Genomic DNA, 18895 nt, shown 5'->3' on the forward strand with positions numbered 1-18895 from the left:
CCCGTGGGCTGTACTCTGCTGGAGCACAGTGCGAGCACAGCTTCAGGGAGCTCAGGCTTCTAAGCGCACAGATGTTTCCTCCCTAGGATCCCTCTTTGAAGGGGAATGGGGATTTCCTGCAGTTTGAAAATGGGAAGTGATTTTCCTCTGTTGAGCAAGGCTGAACTTGTCTCAAGGGGTCAGTCAGCATGGGATAGACTGATGTGTGCGGGCCCTTCACTCCCTGTTGCCTCACTTTGCTGTGTAAAACCCCTTTTGGCTTTCTTTTTTTCCACCACTGGGAGGGGTTCCCATTGCCAGGTGTTCTTCTAAAGGAATAGGATGAGTTGGGCTACTAACTTGACCAAGAAAAGCGAGAAAGAAAAGAACAAAATAGTCAGGAAGTCAGAAGAGGTGGAGTGGGAGAAGCACCCCCACTGCCTCCCTGCTGGACGTGGTGCCCTTTTTCTGAGCTGGCTCAGTTAGACAGCAAGTGTCAGGGCTTCAACGTGCAGGGCAGAGCTGGTGCTCCTTTTTACATGGAGCATCCAGGATGTCTGATCCAGTTGTCATTCTCTTCAGACATGCTTCTAGACAATCTGTGCTTAACAGTGCACAGATTAAACACTGTTCCTTGGTCAAGAGTGTCATCTCTGGGTAGGTTGTGATGCTGCGGGGTGGCTGTCCTGCCCACACTGGTTGTCCTCCTCTCCCTGGCATCCCTAACCCAATGCCTGTGGATGTGGGGAAAATGGGCCACAGGTAATGGTCAGGTTCATGTGCTCTGCCCTAAAAAGCACATCCTTCTGCCTCTTGTCAGTGCTGATGTCCTGGACTAGGTGGGTTAACCCCATAGATCTTCTCTTAATTCATATGCTTGCCTTTGCTAGCTCTCTGGTGCATGGTTTGGTGCTGAAGAGCTCCAGTGCCTTCTCTGCTTAGAGATGCATTTTGCATTTGCTGCTCATTTCTGGTTCCTTTCTGCTGTGCACATATCAGGAGAATCCTGTCCCTGTGTTTCTCAACACATCAAATCAAAACTATCACTTGTCATGGAGAAAGAGGCCTGTTGGGTGGCTGGCTCTTGTTGACCCCTGCATGTACCCCTGCTATATGGACTTCCGATCCTAGGAAATCTCGTAGGAGGGAAGTGCTTGTGTTCGTGGTTTTGAATGTTTCGAGAGATACTTTGATCCCTTTTCCAGGCAGCAAATACAGATGCAGGAGGATTTCACTGGGGTCACACGTTCTCTGCTCTGCTCACATTGTTTCCTGTTTCCTCAACGGTGTGTTGCAGACATCCTTTTCAGGTCCAGATCTGCCTGTCCACCACCATGCAGCGGCTGGTGACACTCCCAGAAATGACAGTGAGGGGAGTGGCGTGTTTCTCTCAGCTCAAAGGCACTGCCGGAGTTGCAAGACTTGGAAGGCAGACAGGATTCCTAGCCCACCCAGCCCAAGCTTCTGCACCGCTGGGTCAGGGGTTTCAGGGTCCTGTCTTTTTCTCTGATTGGAATAGAGCAGATCTTCTAGAAAGAGGCACTTAATCTTGATGGAGAAACTACAAGAAGTGCACAGCCCCCTGGTAAGCCATTCCAGTCGATACTTATCCTAATGACTGGCAGATTCTTTTCAATCTGAGCCTGTCTAGTTTCAACTTCCAGTCACTGCTGTTCTGTTTTTGTTGGTTCGTAATGCTCTCTGCTGATATTGAAACACCCTCTCCATGTAGACAGTCCTCTGTTGTGAATTGCCATTCTCATAAACTATCCTGGCAATAATTCTAAAAGTAGGAACAAGAGGTCAAAGTAATAGCACAGTCTTGCTGAGTCATCTAAGGAAGAGGTGTGCAAGCAGAAGTGTCTCACTTTTCCTGTGATGTGGCTAGGCACAGGGTGTGTCCTGGTCAGTGCTGGATTTGGGAGAGGTTTGAAGCCTGCCTCGTGGTGCTGCGCCAGCTGTGGCGCTGGGCTCTTGAACACCATCCACTGGCTGCTTCCCATCTCTGTGCTGCCTCCTGGCCCCCTTCTCTGTCTTGCCTCCTCAGCAGGAATGCCTATCATTAGATGCCAGGTTAGCCCAAACTTCTCCCGTATGGGTGTGCAAGAATGGTTCCCGTTTAGCTGTGCTGATGCTAGAGGAAGGGACTACAGAGGGCCTGGCTAGGACAGGGTTGTGTCTGCTAAGAAAAATAGAGTGACAATGTCTCTCCTCTTACTCAGACCTCCTGTTTTGGCAGAGAAGGGAAGATGTACTGCCACTATGGCCTCCATGGCATTCTCATTTCTGAAAGGATGCATGGCTGAGTGTGCCAAAACTATGAGGTACTTAATCTGTGATGCGTTATAGAGCCCAGCCCCATGTGCTACTGCCCCACACCATCTGTGCCAGAGCCTCCTGGTATCTTTGCTTCAATAAGCATAGGGTGGTGAGGAAACCTGGATGAAGCCAAGTTTCATTTCTTCTTCAATTCCTCCCCTGTGCCATTTTCAGTTCCTCTTTCACCCATAGAGTATCAGTTTCGAGCAGAGCTGCTATAGGAGTGGGAGTTCAAGTGTATGTGGGAGTGGATTGCTCTGGGACCAGTTAGGGGCTCTAATACAGAAGTGGTCCCAACACCCAGATGATCTTCCTCTGCAGTCTCCATGGGGGGATAAAGTCCTGCCCAATAGTGAGCTGCTGTTTAGGATCACATTCCTCTGTAAAACAAAAGGATGAGATCCACACATCCATACTCCATGCACATGCAAGCAAACCATTGCCCCATTGTTTACAAGAACTTCTGCATTTGGCAATGCTGGGGTTTCCCTTACATTCAGTCCTCTTGACCATCACTGATAGGGACTACTGCTTGCAACACTTCTTCATTGGCAAAATCGGAAGCAAAGGTAGAAATATTAGTAACTCAAAAATAGAATTGGCAACTGCAAAACATAATGCTTGTGTGCTTTTTTGAAGTGATACGCATTTTGGCAGAGACTATAGCTAAAACATTGACTTAACTTTAGTCTTTAAACTTTTTCCATCCAACATTTGCTGGTATCTGCTCTATACTGTCCACATCTGTCTCTTGGCGTAGCCTTTGTTTAAGAATACAGCCATGGCACCTGTCTGTAAAAGACCTCTGCTTTTCCTGTAGTCCATCAGGGAGACCTGAAGCAACACTGAAAAAGTGACTCAAAGGATGTTGGAGCAATTGCAGAGCTTCCCTTAAGCAAACCTGCGGTATCTGTCCTTGCAGGCTACTGGTGCTGACTGTGTGAAATGAAGTAATACCATGGGCCCCTGAAGTGAGCTGAACCTAGTCTTGACCTACTTGGTACATGGGATACTAGAGGACCATATTAAAAAAGAGGGGTAGTGGGAATGGATAGGACTTCTGTTCCAGAAGAGAAAGAAGGTGTTAAGGACAGAAATACCAAGTGTGCAGTAAAAATGTGTGAAATTCTGTACCTTTTAGATTCTGGAACAGAACCCACGGTTGGATTATCCCAAATACCGCTTTATGGGGTGAACATGCACAGCAGAGATAGTCTGGTGTAACTTTGTTTTCTTCAAGGCCAGAGATCTGTGCAGTGAGTCTAAGGGACCCAACCTGCTGCCAAATTTTTCAAGAGCTGGTACACTCCTACACTCCGGAATTTATTTTTTCTTCAGCATGCTTTTGCAAACAATAATGGGGGACCATTAACCCTGTGATGGAAAGAGTTCAGGAGCTGTCCCAGGATTTGTCCCAGCTCTCTGTGCTATCCCTTGGAATATGCTGGGAGAGAGACCGGTTTTGTGGTTCAAAAAATAGCTTTCTCTTCTGATCTGACCTTCTCTGCGTATGTTACTTGATCCTGAACCTCTGAATGCTTTTTAGCCCTGGCTTTCTCACCAGACCGACCTGTGTTTTGGACAAGGACTATGTATGGGTAAAGTGCAAGGACAGCCCCTCAGGAGGTAGTCCTGGACACAGAAATCAACCAGCATTCTTCTTAGTTGTTATTGTAATTACTGGGGTGACTTCACTGGTCAGACATACTCTTTTCAATAGTTTTTTCTTCCCAGTGTTTCATTACATTAGGTGAAACTGTAGAGAGGGGTGTCTGAGAGAGATGTGAGATGGAAAAGCTCCCCTGCATGGCAGATCACAGGAGCTGAACAGAACCAAAAGGAAGCTTGCACAAAACAGCTTTTCTTTATAAGGTCCATGTGATAAAAGTATGTGTCAGTGCCATACACCAGTCCACTGGTCTGCATCACCTGCACAAGCAACGCAATGCTTCCAGGGACGTCATGCCTGGGAAGCCTGCAGGCTTATTTTCAGTCTTGACTGAGAGTAAAACCAAACAAAAGGATGACGCTGGATATTAGGGCTATTAGGGCAGGTTTCAGGGCTGTGTGAGCAAGTTTCTGGTGGTGCCAGCATGTGGCTGTAAAGAACTGGAAATGAGTACGTGGTTGCTGGAGCCACGTTAGAAGTCGCATTGCATAGTGAAACAAGACACTTCTGTAAACACCCATATCATGTTGGAGAAGAACTCCGATCACCCAACAGTAAAACTGGGATAGCTTAATTTTTCTGTCATGTTTTCATTAGTAGGATGCAAAGCTTTCATGGAAAGCTATATGAAACAGATGTTTTGGTGGCCTGTATGGAGAGGTCCTGCCCCTGTGATCACAGAACAGGCTAGAACCCTAGCTTCACTAAGACAAGAATTTCATTTAGTGCATTTCTAGGCAATAGAATAACACTAACAATAATAAGAACATGTGCCTTTGGGCAGGCTAATGTGTAAGAGAAGTTTTCATTTGCATTGTTAGCTGAGTTCAGCAAAAAAAAAGTAACGCAAACTGTGAAAGCTTCTGCTTTCTCACATGTACAGCAGGGTGAATGGAACTGTAAATTGATTTGATTAAACCTTAGAGAGCAGAAACAGAATAGATGGCAGAGATCCTACTGATTAATTCTGCATACCACCCTGCTAGCCATAGGCATGCAGAGCATGAGATTTGAGTCATACACCTGGTATAGTCCCTTCATATCTCCCAAGCTAAATTGTTCAGTTCATGTTGGGCTAGCTGAGTCTCCCAGTCTGTATTTCTGCTCAAGGAGAGGAACTAAAATCTGAACCAGCATAGGCTCCATCTGTGCTGCAGCGGTCAGGCAGTATTCATCTCACACTGGTCTTGGGTCCATATGGCTGCCTTGCAGCCTGTGACCTGTCTGTGCAAGCACGCTTGTTGAGGCACGAACACAAGATCATTCTCAAGTTCAGTGCCTCTTGAGAGCCATTGTAATCAGAGTTTTCTGAAACTGAAAAGAAACATAAAATAGACTTTTGGCTCCAAAATCGTTAAATGTCCCTTTTATTCTGGGTTGGAAGAGAGTTGGAATTTCACTCAGAGACTGAATGTATAGGAGAAGGACACATCACACAGTTTTCTGATGGTACTGTTCATATGTCTGTCAATGTTTGAACATTATATGCAGCTGGATGCTGAAACTGCCTGTCCCTTGGACATGGCTGTTTGTGAATCTAGTGCAGTCACTTCAGACCTGTCTCCCACCATGTCAGAAGGCATTTCCTGGATAGAGATTAGCTTTCATGGGATAAATAATTCCATTGCACACATTTTTCCTTGTTCTTTTGTTTTTCTTCCTTTGAAGGCAATGCAAACAAACAAACAAAAAATGAGTACATCGCATGCCTGGTTTGCCTTAGGGAATGTGGAAAGGCAAAGCGGAGCTCTCTGGGTGTGAGCCAGGAGGAGGCTGTTGGGTTCATTGCCACACACCTGTAGGGCTGCAACTGGCAATCTTTGGCAATGCATCGTATCTCTACCTTTGCCATATTCAGTGTTCCTGATTGAAAGGATCAGACAGGGTTCATGCCTCCTTTGGTATGAAGCCCTCTTTGCCAGTCTCACATCAAGCAGCTGCTACCAAGGAACCACCAGAGCTACTTGGAAGAGGAAAATAGCCCAGGTGATGCAATGTAGTGTGGGCAATTACTTGCAGCTTCACCTCTTTCTTTTCTTTGCACCCTGAATCTGTACTGAGGCTTGCAACTGAGTTGGTGAAGAGATGTACGGCTGAGGTGGCACTTGAACCCTGATAGCAGTTCTGTGTGTGTCCCTGGAGAGCAGGTGTCAGCATGACGCTCATCTAGTAATCTGAATCCTAATGATCCTCTATCTGGATGATATGGATCCAGATTACATCTAGATCAGTAATGTATGCATTACTAATTACATGCATTATTAGTATATAATCAGCATACTGATAAATTTACTTCAGTACACTACTTGTATAGGTGACATGGCTCTGCAGTGTTTCTTCTTGAAAATGTCTGAAGGTGATGGTGCCCCTGTAAATTAAATCGGGGCAGCACCTCCATGACCAGTGCTTTGACCCACCAGTATATCCACATGAAAGTAAGTGAGTGACAGATGCATGCCTTTCTTTCTCAGACACTTGATTATTTTATGCTTTGCATTTTACTGCTTAATGAGTCATTTTCTTGGACAGGTCCAGGTGCTCATGGGACATCAAATACAGAGGAGTTTCATTTCTCTCCCAAAGGATGTTCTGTGTAGCCAGTGCTCCAAGGGAAGATTGCTTCATGTTCTGGATGAAGCTAGCACAGATGAGGGGAGAAATGGACTGAAAGTCTTTGGGTGTATTGCAGTCTCTAGAATGCCAAACCACATGGTCCCGTTCCAGACGTGTGTCTGGTTAGACTTTACATTGTCTAGATATTGACTTAATAGGTTGGGGTTTTTTTCTTTTCTCAGCAGAAACCCAGAAAGGCAACTCCTCAGACAGGAGAAGATACCTTGAATGGCCATCTTCCCCCTGGCTGGCAGAGCTATATGTCTCCTCAGGGCCGAAGGTACTATGTGAACACCTTCACGAATGGTAAGTGGGGGTGGGGGCTCCAGTAAATGTGTCACCCTAGCAGTGCAGATCTGTTTCAGGAAATTGTCTGTCATGTTGATTTTGATGACAAAGTAGACCCAGAGTCAAAGGAATTAATATGACCCTGCCACCATATGAAAGAAAATAATTACAAGAAGATTTAGTCTTCTGGTCCTCTGTCATCTTAATTCTGGCCATTAGAAGACATCTGAAGCTTTTACAAAAGACAGAGAATGTAAAGTAGAAACACCCCTGCCATAAGTGTTTTAGAATATAAAACACCATTAAGGATATAATTTTTATCACATTCCTTATTTCCTTTCACTTTAGCTGGCAATATATATGTCTGTATATGTACATATATGTAAAGTAGTTTGATAGACTGTCAGGTATCACTAAAGCACTGTTAGGGAAAAACAGAAATAGTTAATTGAAAAGTTGCTCAAGTCAGAGTCAGCTTGCCCTTGGAGACGAGGGAAGAAAAACACATGTAATGGGAAATTAAAGTCAGAATTTTCAGTCTACATTTGTATATTTTACTCACTGTTGTGCTAGTAGAGAAGCAGACAACTCAAGATCTTATCAGCTGCTCAAGACCTGTCAAACTTGTACCACTGCCAGCTTAAGACTCTGTCTACCTGCTTTTCTCATCATGAGCTCACAACAGCATTGCAAAACAGGGACTTGTGGCCAGCAAAACCAGATTTCTTTAGCAGAAAGAATGACAGAATGACAAGGGAAGAGAGGACAGCAGGAGTTCACCTTGTTCACAATGGAGTCAAAGCCATCAGGAATGACCACTGGCATTTCTCTTTCTGACTCACTGTGAGTGCAAGGAGAGCCATGGGCTGTCACAACGCACCTCAGTCATTCAGGGACTGATGTGTTTTATTTCAGAGGCCTTTGGCCTAGAACATGGCCAAGTCATTATGTACCTGAGTTTTATGCACTGACATCTCATAAGATCCTCCAGAAGGCACATTACCATTAAACACTGCCTTCATTTTCAAGCATAGTCAGCTCTGGCTCATGGGCAGCATCCCCTGCATGGCTGGGGAGATCAGTAGGAGTTAGATACCCCATCCCCACTGCAATTCAGGGCTGGGCGAGGAGGTGATTAGACTCAGTCCTGAGCCATCATGGCGATGGACCCTCACTCACATGCACTGGGTTGAGGTCAGATAAACCAATAAGAGGCAGAGCCTGTTTTTTCTGTGATAAAAGCTCTTGTCACAGGAACCCTACTACAGAAAGGTAGATGGCCTGGACTCAGTTTCCTCATAATGTCAGGCAGCTTTTTACTTTCCTCACAAAAGTTACAGGCAATGTAACAAGAGCCAATAGTCACATCCTGCTTGGTAGGTCCAGGTCAGAAATCAGGAAAACGATTTTCTCTAGGAAGGCAGGATAGCGCTGGCACAGGCTGACCAGGGAGGTACTGGAATCTCCATCTTTGGGAGATCTCAGAACCTGTCTAGACAAAGCTGTAGCTGACCTGATCTGTTGTTAGCAGTGATCCTGCTCAGAGTGAGTAGCTGGGCTGGAGACTTCCAGAGGTCACTTCTAACCAGTCTTTCTCAGGAGAATGCCCAAACCACCTATGGTTGTGCTCTCAGCTACTGCAATGGGATTGCTATGCAGCAAGAAATATGGTTCTCAGAATAGCAGAATAAAAGAGAGGGTAGAAGTGGGATTTCTGTGTTCTGGTCCTTGCTTTAGGGAGCACTGATTCAAGTTCTGTTTAGATGAGAAAGCTCCTCACCAGAGTGGTCCTAAGCCCAACTGGCTTTGAAGTTAGGCTTGCTCTTGTTTCTTGTGCTGAACTCAAGTATCATGCATTTCTGAGCCTCCCGCACCTTCCATGGGGGCTATAGCCTTCTGTGAGACAACAGGATTCTCCTGCAGCATGTACAGGGGCACACTGGCCCCTCCACTCCTCCAGCTTAGCTGGTGTTCCTGGCAAGCTCAGTTTCTCTCAGCCTGCTCAGTTAGAATATGCTGCTGCCTGAAAGTCTTCTAGCTGTGTAGATACTGCTTGTTGCCCGTTTATCGGTTTGATGATATTGCTTGGGAGTATTTTTGCTCTAGTTGGGTTATATTGCACTATCAGATTCACATCCCAAATGCCTGTGCTTCCTTAAAGTGGATTATGTGCCAAAAAAGTGTCACCTGTGGTGTCATCTAGGCCTCAGACAAAGCAGAAGCTGAATGCAACCTCCAGGCCTTTCTGTTGAAGTATGCGATGAAGCCTTATCCAGCCCTGGCATGAGCAGCTGTCTGGACACTGTTTTGATTTAATCTGACTAATCGGCTCTGACCTTTGTCCCTGCAAAACTGGTAGTGCAGGACTATCCATAGGCAGATTGTCCAGTCTCCTGTTGAATATGCACTTTCTTCCTTGACTGTGCTGCAAAGTCGGACCTGCTGAGCCATGCAGTCACCATGAAGTTACGTTTGGAATGCAAGGCTTGCTGTTTTAACAGTGGGATTGCACCTTGACACTCAGGAAGTATTCTTTGGCTTTGAGCCATATGATAAGTCAAAGGCAATATGCTATAAAACTGCAGTCCCCATCTTTCCTATGGTAGAGCTGCATTGGTGTGGGTAAGGTTTAGTGCAAGTCTCATAGACTGGACAGCTCACTGACTGCACCTGCTGCCTTGTCTTAGCTGCTTATTTGTCCTGTCATTGCTGCAGCTGCTGTTGGGCGTATCAAGATAAACATTGGCAGTGTTTGTCATGGGGACATGGTGCCAGTATACATCCCTGTCACAGGGTTTCATGGGCCTCCTTCCTGCTTTGCCTCTGTAGCACCGTTGTTTCTGCAGCAGGAGCTAGGTCTCTTCTCTGTCAAGGTCTTATTTGTGTAGATGTACTCCTAGGTCACTCTCTCTTTATCATAGCTATCCCCAGATGATGAAAGTATGCTGGAGCTTTTGAGAGAGATATACTACTGTTTAGTGCACAAACATGGTAACTCAGAGGTCAGTGGAAGCTAGCTGGTTGGCCTTCAGTCTGATCCATCTAGTTAAAGGTCTCCTGCTCACCATTATCCACCAACAGCAGTTGATGGAAAACTCTTGGTTTGTAAGGTCATAACCATTTCTCAGATCTCCCAGGGACCAGTCATCTCTTTACTGAGATGGATGATCAGAAAGTGTTTCAAGAACTCCTCCACATTCTTCACAAATACTCTCAATTTTTTTTCTACCACGGGGAAGTCTGGGTGTTCAGCAGCTTCCACACAGTGACTCACAATGTGGCTGGCTGACTGCATGTTGACTTGCTGTAAAACCACTGTAGGGGGGAGAGCTATTGCTAGAATGTACATCTGGTCTCAGCTGAAAGAGAAGGGACATTGCTAACCCATCAGGGAATACTGTAGACCCTGTGCACATTGCTGTCCCATGGTCTTTCCCCTCTGATTCCACAGCTGAGACTGTCTGAAATGATGATTTTTCTCATGCCCCACACATGCAGCAGGAGACTGTGAAGGGTCAGGGAATACTGCTTTGGGTGCTGATGGCAATAGTGCCTCTCAGGAGAGGCATGAGCACTTCTCTTGCTAGGGCACTGCACATCCTGACGAACTGTACTGATAACTTCTCCTTGCTGGACAGAAGTCCAGCTTCAGTGGGGTTGATGAAATGTAGGCTCTTTTAGAATGTAGCATAGCATGGGAAGTAACAGCTCTGGGATCTGTCCATGCAGCGCAGCAGAATCTAGATGTTGAGTCTGCCTACAAGAGAAAGATGCTGGAGGTTACCCACCCAACTACTTTTGTGTCTGGTCTTAGCCAAATGCCAGCAGTGCTCTACATGTATTAATCCCATATAGGTGGGTGCAACAAGTATACTTGCTAATGTACAGACTATTACAAAATACAAGATTCTGTGTGAGATACATTTCATAGTTAAACATGCCAGTGAGTCACTAGAGGGAAGAAAAGGCAACAAAGTGTTAATCAGTCAGTCAAACAGAGTAGGTGCCACCCATCTGAGGAAGAAATATTTGCATCTCCAAGGGAGTGAAGCAGTCCTTATTTTAATGAAGACAAATGTCCAAACTATCTCCTGGACAAAGAATAACTACTGTGAGATTCAGAGTGAAAGATTAAATCTGTCTGAACCTCCTTCAAAGGGCTTGGGAAGGAGCCTTCCCGGAGCCAAAAAGCTTCTCAGAGCTGTCCAATCAGTGTACATTGTGATACAGACTTTCTCAAGGAGGGCTCTCCTTAACAGATGCAACAAAGCAAAAGGTATGCTTGGAGAAAGGAACTCTGTGTAGCAGCCTGCCAGGAGAAGATAGCAATTCAGAGCGATAAGGGAATGAGAAAGAACTTTCTGGTTATTTTTAGTCTAAGTGGTTTAATCGTGGTTTTCTCTTTTTTTTTCACTTCTGTCTTTCACAAGCATCTGTACGTACTTTGCTGAAATTAGATGTTGTGAATAAAGTATTTTATTAGAATTGTACATTAACATAGCTGCACTGGAAGGTGAGTTTAAGACAACTTAGATAACAGCAAGGCACTGTTCACTGAAGGTTATGGTAGATGTTTCAGCTGGGGGACCTCAGCCAGTATACTGTCTACTCAGCCCTCCAAGGGCGTTCTGCTGCATGGATTAGGTGGAGAGCTGGCACCAAGAGGGGTGGGCCCTCTGACATGCAGCAAAACACCAGGACACATACTTTCCAGGGACCTTGTTACACTGGGCTGCACTGAAAAATGAGTTTTTCTTCTCCATTTGGAGCCTTCTGTCAGAGAGGACTTCAGTTTTCAGTCCCAAAGTGGAAGGAGGTTCTGACTTCAGAGCAGTTTAGGCGTGTCCCTGTGTATGTCTCATGTCTCCTGCTACCAGGATCTACAAAGCTTCCTATTCAACAGGAAGAAACATGAAATTGTCCTTGAAAGGCTCTGTGGTTGCTATCTGTCATTGACCAAAGGTAGGTTCCCTCCCAGGCTCCTCTGAAATGCTCTGCGGAGCTTCCTTCCATTTCCAGGTGCAGAATCTGGGTGTGGATCAGAATTACCATGCCAAATCAAGGGTGTCTTCTCCAGGTGCTGAAGCACCAAATTGTCTAAAGGGACTGTACAACTTCAGCTTTGTTATAGTGGATGGTACTTTATGTAGCCTTTTTTTCCTTCCTTGAAATTTTTGAATCCAAGAAGGGATTTCTATATCTCAACCACAGTCTGAGCTCTGCTTTCTGAGAGAACAAATGGTTTCAGAGAGAATAAATATGACTGGTTATTCTTCTAGCTTACAGCAGGTCTCTCTGGCTGCTGTGGAGACTGGGTTTTATGCATTTTTTCCCCCTCTTATTTTAAATTACTTAGAATATCCCTCCTATGGAAGCTTTTCTGTATTATTTGCTCTGTGCTTCTCTTACCCAGTGGGGCTGAGCCAGGCAGTGGAGCTGAAGTAGAGGCAACAGGCTATCTACTTCTACTCAAGTATGCAGAAATTTGAGAGGAGAAACTAATAATAACTAGAAGAAGCAGAGAGCTGTTCAGTGGACAGAGTGGGAGATGCTTTCATAGGTAGTGATCTGGGAGAAGAAGTAGCCAGAAAGTGAGTGGAAGGAATGGCAAGCTCCTCTCCATGACACACAGATCCAGGAGTATACTCAGCTTTCACCAAGTGGAGCCCTGCTAGCAGTTTCTTCAAGCTCTGCCTTGCCTGTGTGCTGTGTGCACCCTGGGGACCCTGTGCAGCTGCTTCCATCCAAGGATGCAGCTGCTGAGCCTCCGCCAACAGCGTACTGCTGCAAGAGCTGTTTCTCATCCTACCTTTTCCAGAGTCCAGAGGTACCCAGACTTGGCCTGCCACTAAACTCAGCTAATTACTAAAGTACTACGTTGTGGTTTTTCCTTCAGGGCTGATGCTAGGTAGCAAATGTAGCACTGCATTTTTGGTTGAACAGCGCTCTGCAAGGTCTCCGATAGCCTGAAGCCCACAAATCCATGCTCTTGCTTTCTTTTTATACGTGTAACACATCCCTTAGGCATTGCTATCATGCATCCTCCCTTTGGTTGTCCCTTCCATCATGCATGAGGTAGAAGACAGTCACTTATCTCAGCCGTATGCTAAGCATACGTGGAAGCTCCAGGCACTGGGTTCACTGTCTGTTCTTTTAAATGTTGTATTTGGACATCCTCTGAGTGACATGTCATTCTCTTGCAGCACTCCAGCTGTCCTGTGTGCCCAACCAGTTGCCCTCTCAGTCAGCGGGAGGCATATCCCAGAGGGGGGTGAGGGTATTCACCAAGCTCAGGGCTGTGGCTGAGCCCTGGGTCGGGTAAGAGCACAACAGAGCATCCCCCACCCCACTCTGGGGCCTGGCTAGCACCCACCACCTTTCTGAAGGTGGGTACTAGCAACAGCGGGCTTTCTTGGCAGGTTCATGGCAGTTTTAGCGCTTCCATCATTGACAAGCAGTGGTAGGAGGAGGTACATGCCCTCTCATGTGGTAGGACTGTGGCTAAACATTTATACAGCCTCCAGGCAGGGCAGGTCTGTCAGCAGAGTCCCTGCATGCAGGAAAAGCAGCTCATTTACAGGAAGACAGGTCTTAAAAGCAGCAAAGGCTGTTTGAAAACTGGCTAGAGGGAAAACAAACTAAAGGGCAAGGGGACCATAGTGAAATTACAATAAGATAGTGCAAAACTGCTTAGCAGATCATACTCAGAGCATGGTAATCAATGGTCCCTTGTCAAAGGGAAGTTTGTACCGAAGGAAATCCTGCAGGGATCTGCCCGAGGCTTCGTTCTAGTCAGTATTTCCAGTAATGAATGTCATGTTGACATTGAGAGTACTTACTCAAACGTCAGCTTTAACTGAAGCTGGGAGAGAACATGGTGTGCTGCACAGAACAGGCTCAGAATTCACAATCGTCCTGCAGCTGAGGGCACACACTGGAAGAGTAGGATGCTGTTCAATAAAGATGCACTTTGGAGATTTCATCAGAAATAATTAAGTGACAAAGCCAATGGAGCAGTTTAGAGACAAAGATGTAGGGGCTCTGGAGGATCTAAAACTGAGTGTGAGCCAGCAGTTTTGTGCTAGTACAAAACCAGCCAGCATTTTCCGTTGTATAAATAGGAATGTTTGTGAGGCATGAAGTAAGCCTCCAACTTTACAAGGAAATTATAAAGCCTCAGCTGGAATATTTTATCTTGTTTGGACTCTACACTTCAGGAAAGATGTGAGCCAGTTGGATAAAGCCCAGAAGAGAGTAGCAAGAATGATAGGAGATGTGGAAAACATGGCCTGTGGGCAAATGTTAAGAGATTGGGGCTGTCTGCCCTAAGAAGGCAAAGACGTGGCTGTGGACATGAAAGTAGGCTTCAAGTGCATAAAATGCTGTTGCAGAGAAGACTGTTTGCAATGCCTGTCATCACTAAAAGACACAGTAACACACTTCAGTTGCAACAAGGACAACTCTAAATCTTCCTAGTTCTCTAAGATAGTAAAGTGTGGGAGTAAGGAGCTGCCTGGGAGTCTGTATCACCAGAGGTCTCTAAGAGCAGGTTCCACAAAACCATGAAAAATCATGTTGGCATTGCTTTGGGGCACAGCAGGGAGAAAATGACTTTCTGAAATCCCTGTCAAGCCTGTTTTTTCAGTCTGTAAAGCCTAACCTATATGAAAAATATTTATCAATGCAGAGGATGACAGATGCCTGGGACTCACATGGGAGTTGTTCTTTATTTGGTATCTTTGTGTTTCCCCAACAGTTTTACATACGTCACATCCAACTAGGCTGTTGTCACTCAACTGCTGGTTTGCTTTTTCTGGTTGTCTAAGTCAAAGAATCTTAATATGAATACAGAGGAACATTTACTGTGCTTCATTTCATGTGTACCCACATGCACCTATGCTGAATATCCCCACTATGCTTTGGTACAGATCCTGCTCCTCCCTGGACAGTCCTGCCTTTCTGCTCTTCAGGGAAAAGCAGGATTAGCCAGCAACGTGCAGGGCAGCAGCAGCTGGTGGGCTCCGCACCGTGCAATCAGTCTGCTGGGATGGGTGCATGGGACTGGGAGCAGGGAGGGGACACAACCTTTGAAGAAGGTCAGCAAGCAAAAGCTGTACAAGTTTTGGTGTGGTGGGGCTCTGTGCTGCTCCCCGGCTGAACCTTTTGTGTAGTTCTGCTCCCTCCTCTTGAAAACAGGAGGTGTTGGGTGACCGGTCCATCCAACAAATTGCCTTTCTGAACATGCCTGCCACTGCACCATCTCTGCTTCACCATTTGCTTCCTTCCTCACATGGTGCAGAAGCCTTTTTTTTGGACTAAATAGGTTTTTTGCTCTTGGTGCTTGAGCTATTCAAAGATGGGAACTCAAGTATGCATTCCCATTCCTGGGGAGGGTAAATGGGATTTTAGGGGCAAGTAACATCTTCTGAACCTCAAAATACAACAGAACCCTCCCCCGTTGTGAGGCATTGATATTATTGCCAGCTGTTTCCATTGGTTAGTGTCCTTCCACATTGTGATTATCAGCCTGTGCTATCTGTAAATCTTATCTGACCATAATAGTATTTCCACCATTCGTGGTGTTGTGTGATCTAATTTTCATTGTCTTTACATAAAAAGCACAAGGGAATTGGTTCTTAACCGGAAAGAAATAGAATTTATGAGATAGTGTTCTTATGTGGAAAAAAGATGTTAGAAAAATCTGTAATGAAAGAATTGGGGTGACTTTGTATGGAACAAACAGATTTGCACAGGTAAATGAGCCAGTCGACAAAGACAGCACATTCCTGTCTGTCTCCACTTGGTGGCCCAACCAGGTAAACACTCCACATTTATCATACTTTGAAACTGGTTGGACTCAATCCTGAAAACGTTTTAAAGGCCTCTGACCTGTAAGAGGTCTGCAGAATGAAGCCTAAGAGAATTTCAATATACCTAAAATTTGTTTTCACAGTTTGGCCTGCTGTAGAAAGGTTGAGTCTGCATCAATTACATTACAGTCAGGATGCCCGGCATCTATCTTGTGCACCATCTAGAGACATCCAAGCATGTCATGTCAAAACATAAGAAAGAGGAGAGAGATGGCAAGCTACTCTAAAATGCCTGGAAGACCCTTCTCTGTAGCAGTCATGGTCCTTGTTTTGCATCATTAACTGTGCAAGGAGTCCTGTGCTGTCTGGAAGGACAGTCCGGATACCTCTCCTGGGATTTGGAGGGTTAAGTGCATGTTCACGCTTTCTGTTTAGAATCAGGACACCAGCAAGCAAGGATGATAAACTGGAAAGAAGCATGTGCAAAGGAGTGCATGGCTGTCAGGCTGCTGCCAGTCAAGAGTCCGCAGCACTGACTGGCCTCTAGAGTGCTCATTCCTGTGCCCTTAGATAGGTTTCACCATCCCTATCGCCATCTGAGCAGGGCACAGTTTGATTTGCCTGACGAGGTACCATCTGCAGGGTGGACACCTCCATTTGAATGGGATCTTCCAGTCTCACCATTTATCCATGAAAAGAAATAATTAACTTTACCTCTCAATTGTCTTCCTGATGTAGGTGTCTAAAATAGCTAATGTGAGCTACACCCTATAAGTGCCAGTCTCTCTTCATTGACTCTAAGGAGAGCTTTGGTGACAATACCGACTCCACAGACAGGTAAAGCTGGATGTAGTGAATCTCACCGGGGACCTGAGCTTACAGCCTAGAACTGAAGGGGAACTTAAAAAAATGTCCTCAGTTTCCTTGCATGGGATTACTGCCCCTTACTACTCCATAGCAGAACGCAGCCATGATGGTGTCAGCAGGCACAGAGAGGGCTGCACAGTGAAACAATCTATTCCCATCAGATCATATGGTGAGCACACCTCCCTTCACACCCAGAATATCCACCCTGGCTTTCTTCCCCAACAGTGCGTAGGATGCATAGGACATCTGTAAAATGCCACACCCCATTTCTACACTTGGTTCCTACAGCTGTTGCAAATACCCAGGCGTGTTCACACATGCACACAAACACACTTCTGCACGTGTACTCACACTTCAGAGGGACAGCACTTTGGCGGTGATTCGGTGTCTGAAAAGCTGCAGTATTCATGGGGGTTACTTGAAGTAACAGGAGCTGGAAAGCCAGGCCAACAGCTCTGCAAATCAGACCAGGGCAAAAATAATTACCCAGGGGCAGGAAGCCTTGACGGGCTTAGGAAATATCAGAAATATCAGAAATATGACCTTTTGGGATAGCAATGGTTGAGGAAAGAAATATGTTTTTATATACCTTCATTGCACAAGTACTAAGAAGAACCTGAGAGGCCACATGGGGGCTGGCAGGAAAGGCAAGCTCTGCAAGTGCAGCTTCAGGGATGTCTCAGGAAGGAGAACACCTTCTCGGTAGCACACTTTGCCTCATTCAAGGTAGCCACAGCATGTGGCTTAGACCTGGCCAGAGCTGCAGCTCAGTGCTACAAAGCTGTAAGCCCCACAGAAAGCTTTTCTATGTGCTAGAAACTACTAGGTCTGAGCTGAAAAAACTGTATTTATGTGTGCAGTACTCATGGGTTTGACTCAGCAGATGGAGGGAAAATACTTTTCTGCTGTTGGAGCAATGAATGGGAGATGAGTGGTTACTCTGAGGGTGAGAAGGTCCTTCCCAGACCTGCAGTATTGGCTGTTCCTCAGCACTCTGTCACTGTGCCCTTGAACAATACTGCTCTGCCTTGGATTTTTTTACCCATCAAGTTTTAGACATTAAAATCTCCTCTTAGCCAGTGCTTGGCTATCTCCATGCCCGTGCCTCCCCAGTTTCTCGGGCCTCAGCATTACTACCCACAGGCACACAGCACCTTGCACACTACAACAAGCCCTCTAGGACACGTGTGCAGTCTGTGTTGTCCCACACCCACTGTGTGCACCAAGGGAAGAATTGGCTGTTTGAAGTGTGTAAGCAGCCCAAACCCCTTGTCCCCATCTCCTGAAGCTCCTGCTGCCCTGCAGAGGAAGTCCGGGCTGTAGCTTGTGACTCTGGATGGGAAGAGCATGGTATGCAACCCACCCCTCTCTGGCCTGATCCTTCCCAGTGGCCAAGAGGCGTTTGTAGGGATGGCTGCTTCTGCTTCCTGGGGATGGGGAGGGTGTGGGCAGCTGTGGGTGATGTCAGCTGATGGACTGAGGGAGAAAGGGGTCTGTACATCGCAAGATGGATGGGTTTAGGGGTCCTGTCTGCAGGCAAGGGGAGAAATAAGTGTAGGAGGACTGGAGAGAGCGTAAAACACCCTTGTGCACAGCTCCCATGCTTCTTCTGAATCAACCTGGCTGCCCAGCGAATTCCCTTATTTGCTTCAGAAAAAATATGAACACAGGCCTTTTGTTATTTCTTCCTCAAAAGAACTGCGTTGCCCTTTTTGTTGGTTTTACCTCAGCAAAGAGTGATGGGTTCCATCCCTTCAGGCCAGCTGTCCACCTGCACTTTCCTTGGGCTCACAGGTCAGCTCTGGTGTTGACCTGTTTGGAGAAACATGAAATAAGGCCTCCAGAAACAACCAGTTATCTTGTGGCTTTCATATTTCAAGTGAGCTGGCTCAAGTCCCAGCTTGATAAATATCCCAGTGCTTTATGCACACTCCTCCAACTCTGTCTGTGACTCAGTCGAGGGGTTGTTTTGTGTGGTCTTACTGAAGAAAAGCCAGTAAGTGTTTATGTGAAGTGCTGCAGACCTCCACTGGCCCCTCAGGGCCTGTGTCCATTTCACCATTCATTCAGCTGAGACTGCCTGCACCTGGCTGTGTAGGGAGGTATCCCTGTCCATTCCCTTCCCAAGACAGGTACCATTACAGCAAGTCAGCAAGAAGCTCTGTTGTTCTGCTGGAATTTCAAGAAATAAATGTCCTCAGGCTGGTCTGGGTTGCAAAATCACTGTGTGTGAAGCTTTCAAAACATTTCATGTATATGAGCTGATGGGAAGACTAAATAGGAAGAAACCCTGCCTGGGAGAGAGGGCAAATAGACAGAGTGCTGACATTTACATTCAACCCTGAGCACA

The 18895-nt window shown here is 46.0% G+C and overlaps 1 protein-coding gene across 1 annotated transcript in view; it reads left to right on the forward strand.

Moving 5' to 3' along the window:
- Positions 1–1531: 1531 nt before the first annotated feature.
- GAS7 (growth arrest-specific 7) overlaps positions 1532–18895 on the forward strand; it is a 65658-nt gene continuing 48294 nt past the window's right edge. The window contains exons 1-2 of the mRNA XM_010568754.1: positions 1532–1564; positions 6763–6886. Of these exons, the coding sequence (XP_010567056.1) occupies positions 1532–1564; positions 6763–6886 (157 nt within the window). The remainder of the gene's footprint in view (positions 1565–6762; positions 6887–18895) is intronic.

The sequence above is a fragment of the Haliaeetus leucocephalus genome, unplaced genomic scaffold (assembly GCF_000737465.1).
Source record: "Haliaeetus leucocephalus isolate CR32 unplaced genomic scaffold, Haliaeetus_leucocephalus-4.0 Scaffold252, whole genome shotgun sequence".
Lineage (NCBI taxonomy): Eukaryota > Metazoa > Chordata > Aves > Accipitriformes > Accipitridae > Haliaeetus > Haliaeetus leucocephalus.